At 37.6% G+C, this 11,849-nt stretch overlaps 1 protein-coding gene across 1 annotated transcript; it reads right to left on the bottom strand.

Moving 5' to 3' along the window:
- Window positions 1-852: 852 nt before the first annotated feature.
- dnaja2b (DnaJ heat shock protein family (Hsp40) member A2b) lies at window positions 853-7,300 on the bottom strand. Its single transcript, XM_042496494.1, has 9 exons — window positions 7,130-7,300; window positions 5,788-5,847; window positions 5,192-5,418; window positions 5,016-5,096; window positions 4,753-4,886; window positions 4,447-4,643; window positions 4,165-4,309; window positions 3,457-3,584; window positions 853-2,544 (listed from the first exon to the last, which is right to left on the bottom strand). Exons 1-9 carry the CDS (start codon window positions 7,205-7,207, stop codon window positions 2,356-2,358), a joined length of 1,239 nt encoding a protein of 412 aa, XP_042352428.1. The 5' UTR covers window positions 7,208-7,300; the 3' UTR covers window positions 853-2,355.
- Window positions 7,301-11,849: the final 4,549 nt, after the last annotated feature.

Genomic DNA, 11,849 nt, shown 5'->3' on the forward strand with positions numbered 1-11,849 from the left:
CAAGTTTATTTTGAAAGAGCCTGCTGTCATTCATCAAGCAGAAACTACAATTACTTTGAAAACAGAAGTTTATTTTGAAAAGACAGTATGCATATAATGTGCGTAAATTGACTGGCTGTCCCTTAATGTTTAAAACCAGCACAGGAGGGGTACCTAGAGCGTCATGATTTGACTTTTCGTGCCACTTTAGATGCATCTGTATTTGCAAGTTGGAAGTGAAATATGTTGGCATTTAACAACAGCAAACTATATAAAAACACCAATTTACAAACTCATGCTATATAATCCAAGTGTCAGCCATCCAGTTGCATGCTCAATACCTCCCAAACATTGCATGCATTTTTTGCTGAAAATCTACTACTATTATTAAACTACTTTCTAAAACACTTGTGCATGGAGTCCCTTGTGCATTGAGGAGGAGCACAGCTGGGTAAGCTCAATAGAACACACACCTTCACTGCTGCGCTACTTTTAAGTGGTTTCAGCGAAAAAATGCATGTCTTTGGAGAGCTCTGAGCATATGGATAAGTGAGAACTGGTTTATACTGCATGAGTTGTGTGAGTTTGTAAACATGTATCTGATATAGTCAACACACGGTGAGTCACTGATATGCAAATGTTCATTTTGTGTGTGAAGTCTTCCGTTCATAATTGTAAACGCTGTCCAAAAAATGTATGGTTTTCCAATGATTGAGAATCTATTATGCCACATTGTTTACAAGATAGTACTAGTAGATGTAGATGTGTTTAAGTGTAATGCTGCAGCGGCCTCCTGTTTTATGGTCATGTATTGAAAGCACTCAGTATAAAAAATGTTGAGAACGGAGGTTATGAATATAAAATAAGACAATCTCAAATTTGAAGTGACTGTTTATTATACAGTTTAATTATCATCTTGACAAACATAAGCATCAACAGTAATGTCATTTATCAATGACCCCCTTTAGTTGTGTACACATGACCCCCCCCCTGTGGCCTAAATTTCATACACGATGAGTCACAGAGGTGCATGATAGCAGTCTACAGAGATCCATCAACTTCTCCTTCATGTGAACATAACATTTATATTGGCACTGCTGGCCATTACTCACTTGTGTAAGAAATAATGTGACTAGACAAAGGACACTGCTGTAGACTTTGAATGCACCTATGGACTGGGGCAGTACTTATTTACAGGTTTATGGGGATGGGACTATTGTAAGACAGAAAAGGATGTAGGTTTGGCTAACAACTCTATGATGGGCAGATATGTATAATACAGAGGTTTGGTGCGGGCCCAGTGGTTTTCCTGCAAGAGAGGAAATCCTCCTCTCTTGTTCCTGGTGAATAGAGGGAAAATGTCTACATGGGAGAGATTCTCAGCAAATAAACATTCTGTTTTTTTTCCTCTTAAATTGACCCTATATAATGTCCACTCGCACTGCAGTCCAACACAAAGCAGGAATACCTATCACTCTAATAAGCCAGAACATTCCACAGCAGCTCACACACACCGAGCCACTGCATTACACAGACAGACATACGAAGTACACAAGTGTGTCCTCAAATCAGATGAAGAGTATGCAACTTAGGTTCAAGTTCTGTGGTCTCGAACACACTAACATTCAAACCAACAAGTTAGAAATCCAAACTAAAAGAAAAACAAAAACATGGTGCCTGGCTGACAGGTTCTTTACTCAGGGCTTTAATATTTTTGCAATGTGACAGCTGGGAACTAAAAACCACATTTTCGAAATATGACAGTTCTTCTTAGAGGATGAGGTGGATTAAACGCTCTCAGCAGGCTGTGCGGAGGACACACTTTTAGGGTTTGTTATCAGGCCAGCTCATATGATAGCAGGGCACTTTTGATAAGAGTGACACGCTGAAATTTAAACAGGTGTGGTGTCAGATTTCTCCGTAGTGTCCTGTCCAGACCCTGGATCTACATGTGCAAGATCTTCGGCAAGAAAGCAGCATGCGCTTGTGTGTGAAAGACTAAACTACACCTTATACAAGATAGTCAACAATATTTGCATTTTTTACACTAGACTGGTGTTTCCCACAGTGAAAGGTAAAAGCCTAGGATGAAAACAGGGCGGTCCAAGTCAAGTTCAGTCAGTTAACCTTCTTGCTGGAGGCTTTGATGAGCACTACTGTCCATAAACACAAAATGGTCATCACACGTCCAGCATATCTCTGACTTATGGGCACCATGGAACTGAGGAGGGTGGATATATGTGTGTATCTCTTTCATAGTAATCATGAAAGGAGATTAATCTGCATGTATGTGCGTCAAGTCTTGAATGGTGTTAGCAATGGGAGTCAAGGGATGTTTATGTATTTATGTGTGTGCATGTTTATGTATGAGTCTTTCTATTGGTGTGCGCATTGTACCCCTGGGCCATGGTGGCCCCCCTCCTCATCAGAGCTATCATTGTAGGCCTCTTTTCTGGCTCCTCCTCCTGACCCTTGACTCTTGTCAAATTCTGTCAGGTCAACTTCCTCTGCATCTGCTGAAATAACTGGATTCTCAGCGCGAGCAGGCAACAAGCACTCGAGTTCCTGAAAGATTATATTAGAAATTGAATGAATACATCATGAAATCACAAGCAGTCAAGCTAAAAGGGATAATTTGAATCTTTTGAAGTCTGAGTGTATGAGGTGCTTATCTTAAGTCATCCACGCCCCCAGTCTGGAGAAACAGGCTGGAGTACCGAAACAGAAGTTAAGAAATCTACGGGGACAGCAGCAGCAAAATGCGTTTTAACCACCTAAAAAAGTCCCATCTCAATAAATATATAACAGTTTAAATTAGGGCTGTCAGCGTTAGTGCATTATATTTACCTTAACGCAGATACTCCTTTCTGAGGGGAAACCTGTTCATGGCTTTAGTCCCCCATCTATGCTCTTATCAAAGCCACCAGACTCCAGACAAAAATTGCAATTTTAGCTTGATGAACACGTCAGCTGCTGGTCTACTGCTGCCTCAGTCAGTTGGTGTGTTTGTGTTATTGTGTAACTTTGGTGAATCCAAACCAACCCTTTAAAACACCAATGTCGAACAACTCAACAAACAAACTGAGGCAGCAGTATACCAACGACTGTTTTTCTTGAAGGAGTCTGGTTTTGAAAAGCGTGAAATAACAGCTTCAGTTCCCCGTTGGAAATTGCTGTCTGGTGGTAAGGTAAAGCAGTGAAAATATTCTCAATATAGCAAACAGTTTGTAGCTGAGACTTTCTTTCTGGTGACTAAAATAGGATTTGTTGCTGACCTCTTAACAATTAATTGCATAGCTTCCGTGCTGGCACTGCAGCCTGCTTCTCCAAACTGGCAGCGTGGCGACTGACACCTATTGTATGTAATACACTGACTATGGATAAGCACCTCATAAAACCCCACTTAAAAAGAGCCAAACTATCCCTTTAAGTGGGCTAAAATTGTGCAAATCAGTATGTTTAACAATTGCTACTCACATTCAGTTTTTCAGGGCTAATCCAGTTGTTTTCAGGGAACTGGACGTCAAACTTGACGTAAAGGTCTCCTTTCTCAAATGGGTTTTTGTACTGAGGCATTCCCTCTCCCTTCACCATTCGAATACAGCCTGCCAAACAAACACACACCAACAAAAGGGTGTTAAGGTATGCAGGTGCAAAAAAGAACATTTGACCCTGCAATTTACAACCTGTGTATTGTATGTTGTCATATAACATTATTATCAGGCAGTTAAAATCGACTTTAAATATGTGCACTTTGCTGTTCCAATATTATAATGTGCTACAAAAACAATTTAACAACCTGTCATTTGTAATGTGTTTTATATTTGCAAACTTGATAAGAAAACAAGTATTTCAATCCATATTCACAAAAATGTATTTGTATATTTAAGATCTGGGGGGAGAACAATTACATTTTTGTGCACAAACTACCGTTAACTGTGTGTTACAGATGCCTTTGGTATTTAACAGGAAATTATAAACCTTAATAAATCACAAGATGGCTTGTTAGCTGCGAAATGTTAGGCAGAGAAAGTAAAACTAGCTGCAAAAAAAAAAAAATCTAAATGGATGCAGTAAATAAACAGCAAACTGTAAATGTAAAAGCAATCATCTTTTGAATATTAGTATGTCCATCAGAACAAAAAGTGATACAAGATAATGAATAAGGTACGAGGAAATGTTTACCTGGCTCGATGACCTTGCCAGGTGGATATTTGACAAGCAACTGACGTCCATCAAGATGTGTGACTGTCATCTGGAAGCCACACAGAGCCTCGACAAGGCCAATGCGTTGCACCATGTGAAGGTCGCTGCCCTCACGGCGGAATTCCTAATAGCGATTGAAATCCAAAATTTGTTGCGTAAGTTTCATTTTAAATAAATGTAGAAAAATCCTCTCAATAAGAACAATGTTCTTAGCCATGATAATAAGATAAATACAGTATCAGAGGGCCATTGTGTTTTTACCTCATGTTCTTTCTCTTGCAGCACGAGGACTATATCTCCTGGCTCGACACCTGGTGCTTGGTCAGCTTCCCCAGAGAATGTGATCTTCTGTCCATGTCTCATGCCTTTGTCCACATGCACCTCCAGAAGCTTAGTCTCCTTACACACCTTATGACCCTCACACTTTCTGCAGCGGTCCTTCTCGTTTATCACCTCACCTACACGAGCACACATATACAGAGATTCAGCACCGTTGTGCTCGTAATTGTACATTATCCGAGTCTTTTAAAAGTGTAGTCAATGTGTGGGTGTTAATGGACATATTACCCTCTCCATTGCAGTCTGTGCAAACTGATTGCATCTGTTGGACCATCCCAGGGGCCAGCTGTCTAATCATAATTCTCATACCTCGTCCTCTGCATGCCACACATTTCTGCACAGCTCCTGCCTTACCCCCCTGACTAAAAGGCAAAACATCAGCATTGTAAACAGAAATTTCTATCCAAAAAATTACTGCAATTACATAGTGTCTTACGTAAGCACTTTGAAACTATAGATTTTTTTGATGATTAAAATGAAAGCAAACTCACCCATTACAGGCACCACACAGCACATTCTTACTGAGCTGCAGTTTGGTGGTTTTGCCATTGTAGAGGTCTTCAAGAGAAACTCTGCAAGACAAATGAGTCATGAGATGTTTGGGACGACACATTAAATTTGAACCGCCAATCGAAGATGCCAAACTGTATTCATGTTACACACTTACTTCAGGGGGTGTACCATATCATCTCCTCTCCTCCTGCCTCCATTGCGTCCTCTGCCCTGTCCCCCCATGAACCCAAACAGTCCTCCGCCAAAGATGTGAGAGAAGATATCATCCATGCCAGGCCCTCCACCACCTCCCTCCCGTAGCCCCTGTTCTCCATAGCGATCGTAAAGCTCCTTCTTTTCTGGGTTTGTCAGCACCTCATAGGCAAAACTGATTTCTTTAAACTGGAAAAAAGGCACAATCACACAGTTTGACACATTGTGGGAGACAAACATATCAGTACATCACAACAAAAAGGGTCAACTAGTTTTGTTTTGATGAGCTCCTAAGTCTAGTCTCTTGTGTCACATTCATGCTGAATCTAAGGAATAAGTCATAGAGCAGTACAAATCAACACTGGTGTGCATTTCACTAGGGAAATGCTGTTTCATATTTCATGCTCTGATCTGTACCTTGTCTAAATCCTCAAAGAGTTGGGCTGTGTCATCGAGATAAACTAAGTTGACATTATTTATTGGTCCCAATTGTTGAGCAACTGAGCTGCCGCTGCTAAGTATGGTGCTGTTACCATGACATGCTTTGGTGCATCATACCTTGTCTCCAGCATCGGGGTTCTTGTCAGGGTGGTACTCTTTGGCCAATTTGCGGTAGGCCTGTAATAAACCAAAAATCAAAGTGAACAACGCTGTGTTTGCATCTTGAGCTCAGGTGCCAACTGTGTCAAATAGCTCCGCTAGCAAGTCACTAAGTGTATTATCTGTCTTTACAAGCCGAGGGCTTGGCTTCTAGGCCTGCTGTCAAAACCATGAGGACATTGGCAAGAGCATCGCTGCCTTTGACATCTCTCATACTCTAAATAGCCTCCTCGAGCGTGAAGAGGACATCAATAAAACTACACCTGAGAATCTGCAAATACATTTTGAGTTTACCTGCTGTACCAGACGTTAAATCACATCGAGATCTTCTGGCAAATCCATAATCCGATAACATGAAATTAAAACTACATCAATTTGACAAAAAGACGGTTTGAAAGTAATTTACTGTGTCGCTTGTCGCCACCACCCAGTATGTTGATTTTGTTTTAAGCTGGGTTGACTGTCTTCACGTTACATTTACGTTAGTTTGTTTGGTTGATTTGAGTCACAGAATATATAATGACTGCAGAAGCGGTCGAAAACATATTTCAAATGATCTAAAATCGTGTTTATTACGGGATATAGTTTTGCTGATAACAAACAATGCCTACCTGCCTGATGTTTGAATGGAGTTTGTGGTACACGGAGATCGGCTAACTAACGTCACGCTAAGTGTACGGTGGTGTTAGCCACACGACGGATGACAACGTTATCTTGTAAGAAACACACAAGTTTATCTACAAACGTTAGCTTGAGATATATTTTGGCGTTACCAGATGTTACACCAACGCTACAAACTCTCATGACGGTTTATTTTCTTGATTTGTTGCTTCTACGTGAGCTATTTAGCCGGCACTTGCTTCGTTTCTCAACGGCTTGGTGGAGACTATTTCCTGGAATGCATCATTTAATGTCAATAGCCGGCAAGCTATCGCACTCGTGGTCATCAGTGTATTGCTTGGTTTTCCGGCAGGCTAACCCCATCCGTGTAAACTATGTAACTGATGAAACAAGGAAAATCACAATCGTTGTCGATATTTCACAAACGCCAATGAATAGTGTTAATTTTAAGTGTTTAAAAACGCCGTGCCATTAAGTACTGAGTAGTTATCTAGCTAGCTTAGCTTGCTGGCGAGGCTAGCAATCTGCCGCTTAGAATCGTTAGCTAGCGTTAGCTTTCAGTAACCTAGCTCACGTTGATAGCTTCTTTCTAGGCCAAATTTCACAGGTGACCTCTCTTCTTTTTATCCCGTTCTTGCTAAACACATTCAATTTACCAACGAAACATTAAATCGTGTACCTTTTTCAGTTCATTTTCAGAGGCAGACGGTGAAACTCCGAGGATGTCGTATAGCTTAGTATCCACCACGTTCGCCATGATGCTAACCGGCTACACAGAAAGACCTTCTGCGGAGGTTCAGCTGAGCGAGAAACCGACGCAAGAATCACCGGCTGGGACTGTCCACGGCTGCCAGATACTACGACAGACACAAACACCCACTCGGAAACAGATGCAACCAAACAGCGACAGTATTATTCCAGAAAACAGGTACAATGCGTTTGCATTTACACTGAACGCGCCATTATGTTTTTTACTTAAGGCATTGAATAAATTGTATGTTTACGACTCGGCACGTTTTATTACTGATATTTTACGCTGCATGATAAAATGCCCGGAAGCCTACTTACACGTAATTGAAATAGCAGTAAACTGACTTTTAGACTTTAGATAGAAAACACCTGTTACTTTGTTATATTGTTTTTCTTTTCAATGTAGTATATATTTATATCAACATAACGTGTGAGAGGGAGTTAGGGACCGTCTGTAAAGACTGAATTTGGCATTTGAAATGTGTCCACAGTGGATGAAGTATTCAGGTCCTTTACTTAAGTAAAAGTAGGTAAGTATATTCAGGAGAAAGTACTTCAATTGTGAAAAGTAAAAGTACCAAGATAAAGAAAAAAATCTATTTAAAACAATAGAGCAACACTCACAAAACTGAAAATTATCTAAAAAGTAATACTGCTACTACTACTACTACTACTACTACTAATAATAATAATAAATATAATAATAAAAACACCACCAAAACTTAAAATTATTAGAGGTACATTACTACTACTACTAGATCTACTACTACTACGAATAATAATGATAAAAAACACCACCAAAACTTAAAGTTATTTCAAAAAGGAAAAAAACACCATCACCCTAACAAAAAACAATTATAAGACTTACAATAATTAAAAACAAATATCTCTGACTTCATTAAATCATCATTGCAGTTGTGCCTTTCTAAACAGCTTGGTAATTTAATTTATAACAAAACATATTTTATAAACTTTTCCTTTTTTGTAGGGTTGCTAAAGCTGTCAGATAAATGCAGTGAAGGAAAAAGTACAATATTTTCCTCTGAAATGTGGTTGAGTAAAAGTATATAATAAACTTCAAATCATTAAAAAAACAACAACAAAAAAAAACACCCACCTAAACAAACAATAACAAACAAAACAAAAACTTAAAATCTCCAAATTTATATATATATATAATATATATATATATATATATATATATATATATATATATATATATATGAAAGAAAATAACTTAATGTTTCTCAAAGTAGTTGGCAAGTTACTTTTCTGTCAAGTGACTGATCAATCAACTCGTCATTGCAGTTGTGCTTGTATAAACTTTGGGAATTTGATTCATAATAAAACATCACATTTTATAAACTCTTTTGTTGTTAGATAAATGCACTGAAGGAAAAAGTACAATATTGCCCTCTGAAATGTAGTGAAGTAAAAGTACGAAGTTGCATGTAAAGAAAATACTCAAATAAAGAATAACTACCTCACACACCACTGTGTATCTCCATATCTTGGAGTTTCTATAAGGAACAGAGCAGCATTTATCAAGCCCTCTTCATAGGGCGGCACTGAAATCAGGTCTGAACGGTATGTTGGAGCATTTTTAGCATCACTAGAAATTTTATTTTTAAAAATTGTGGCCTCATTTTAGTTATTTCTGGAGTCAGTCAGAGTCTTCTGGTGAATCGCAGCCATAAAGCCCCAGTTTTCTGATTTCAAATCAACATCTTCATCTCTGTAATTTCTGTTTACCAGTTGATATTGCAATGTAGTAACCTAATCCAGAGGCAGGAGTCACTGCCTCGTATTTAAAACTTACAGCTGTGGTGTAATGGTAGCAGTTCGTTTACCACTAGGTATATTGGTAAGTAACAGAGGAGGAAGTGGGTAAACCTATATTCCAGTGTTTTTTTTTTGTTTTTTTTTGGCTGATAGTTGGGTACACTGTAAATGGCCTGAAAAAAGAGGTGGGTTTACACTGTTTGCCTGCGTATACCTTCAGCACAGCTTACAGCTGTCAGAGCCAGTGTCACCTGTTGGTTGCGCTGCAGTGGTTTTTCAGATAGCACCTTTGATTAAGGATTAACAATTTTCTACAGATTTTTTTTTACAGGCAGGGAAATACATAATCCTACAGCAGTGGTAGAAAGCAACAAAGTACCTTCACTTAAGCACTTTTCATAAGTACAATTTTTGTATTACTTGTACTTTACCGAAGTACTTTGATTTTATGCAACTTAGCACTTCTACTCTGCTATGTTTCAAAGGTACATATTGCGCTTCAATCCACAGAGTATTTCACAACTATAATCAGTGGTTTCTTTTCATATACAAAAAATATAACTTATAAAACCTTATGCAATATTTTAGATCTAACTTCAAAGTAAACAAAGCACTTAAAATTAAATAGATTTTAATCAATAACAATGTTTAAATACTGGTAATGCATCAGTTTACCTAATAATGATCCAATCTTAAAATAAAATACCACTCACAGGGGGTGTTTCGCATGATGAGAACTTTAACTTTTGATACTTAAAGTGCATTTTTAGCTCATACTTTTGCACTTGCAGTGAAATATTTCTACATTGTGTGATTGCTTCTTTTACATACATAAATGATCTGAATACTGATTCTACCACTTATATGAAGACAGAGTTCCTGGACTCTGCTTTGGTTTTTGCCTGGCAGGGATTATTATCACCACAGCTAATATATGCTGTATTTTTGAATAACTGTGTTTGCAGGTGTTGCAGCTCCACAGTCCAGCCGCAGATGCACATATGGTAAAATAATGAATGTGCAGACCTGTAACCTGACTCAGTGGCAAAGTCTTGTTCAGGGGCAGCAAGTCAGCATGGGGGACTGCAGTCACTGCACAGGGGGTCCTTGGTACACCAGGTGAGGAACAAGATAGATTTTTTTCCGTTGTTGTCCTTTTTCTGGAGCTTAATTAAAGCTTGTTTGAGTTGCAAACAGTGATTAAAGAAGTACTTTGAGCTTTTACTCAAGTAAAAGTTAAATGTTACAGTGTGTAAATATTATGAATATATATGTTGTGTATATATATTGTAATATAAATATTAATATTACAAGTAGAGGTCCTGCAGTGACATTTTTACTTAAGTAAAATTACAAAAGAAGGCCTATTAGAATTAAAGTACACTTAAAGTCCCAAAAGTACTCCTTGTGCAAAATGGGCCAATTTCAGAATCTTATATTTTAGTAGTATTATTAAATTGAGGCATTAATGTGTTCATCACTTAACTCTGCAGCTGGTAAAGGTGGAGCTCATTTTAATAACTTTATGTTGGGTAGTTTAATCTATAATAATTAATCATAATTTTAAGTTGATTTATAGTTTGCATTTATAATACAAATCTGCAAACTAAAATCATCAAGTAAATGTAGTGGAGTAAAGTTAAATATTTGGCCCAAAATGTATTAAGTAGCATAGCATGAAATGGGAATACTTGAGTAAGGTAAAAGTACCTCAAAATTGTACTAAGGTAGGCTACAGTAGCCCATTTCAGTAAACATACTCAGTTACTTTCCACCACTGGTTGCAAATTTGTATCATCTGCCTGCTTGTGCTCATGTTGCAAATAAATTTGTTTTTAGGCTTGTCAACATTGAAATCGCTCCCTTGGGCTCTTTGGCAAAAATCTGAAGTCGGAAAATGTGGGACAGTCCCTAAACACTTAAAATGTTTGCTTCTCTGTTCATGGATAGCTGACAGTCCATGAACTTGTAGGCATACAATATTTTTGATATCCAGGTACTCTGGATTAATTGATGGTATGGTAAGTATTCATATCACCTGAGTAAAAAAAAAAAAATCAATCCCACAGTTTAAAAATACTCTAAATCACATAAAAGTACAAAAGTGTTGGCAACAAAATGCACTGTAAGTATCAAAAGTAAGAGTTTTTATCATGCAGAACCTCCACGATAAATTTATATTATTATATGATAGTGGATCATCATTAGGCCTATTGATGCATTAATATGTATGCAGTACTTTGATATTTCTGTTGGTTGAAGTGTGTGTAGTTTAAATTGCTTTATATACTTTGTGGTAGTTTAATCTGACAATGCACGATATTGCTAAAACTAATTATACATTTTATATGTAAAATATTAATATGAACAGCAACTACTGAATTGTTGTGTTCTTTTTTTAAACTTGTTATGTTGCATTTGTTTGTGGCATGTTGATGGTTTGCGATGTGTCGGTAATATGGTGAATCTTATGTCTATTGTTTTAATATAATTAATTAATTAATATAAAAAAGCAAAAACAACACAACAACAGAAAGCTAAACAGTCCTACTAAACACAAGCAAGACAAAACTATAGTAGAGTTAGGATAAAATTTAAAAAGAGGACAAATAATGCAAGATGCAAATCCAAAATGCCAATATAAAATAATACAAACAAACAGACCAAAAACAAAGCAAAAATAAATAAAAAATACCAGGAAATAAAAGAAATAATGATTGATGCTGTACAACTTGGTTTTCCTTTCCTGACTCTGATCGTTACTGATCCATTCAGGAGTTTATGCACATATGTTAGTACCTCCAAATGTACCTTTGATTAAGTATTAGTATCCCTATAATCAGTGTTTTTGTTTGTTTGTTTGTTTT

The sequence above is a fragment of the Plectropomus leopardus genome, chromosome 11, assembly GCF_008729295.1.
Source record: "Plectropomus leopardus isolate mb chromosome 11, YSFRI_Pleo_2.0, whole genome shotgun sequence".
Lineage (NCBI taxonomy): Eukaryota > Metazoa > Chordata > Actinopteri > Perciformes > Serranidae > Plectropomus > Plectropomus leopardus.

What these genes read in the sequence shown, in the direction of transcription:
- dnaja2b (XM_042496494.1), bottom strand. Translation starts at nt 7,207, where the DNA reads ATGGCGAACGTGGTGGATACTAAGCTATACGACATCCTCGGAGTTTCA. An exon ending in CTGAAAATGAACTGAAAAAG is followed by an intron (nt 5,848 to 7,129) that starts GTACACGATTTA and finishes GGTTTATTACAG; the next exon opens with GCCTACCGCAAATTGGCCAA. An exon ending in TTAGCCCTGAAAAACTGAAT is followed by an intron (nt 2,545 to 3,456) that starts GTGAGTAGCAAT and finishes ATAATCTTTCAG; the next exon opens with GAACTCGAGTGCTTGTTGCC.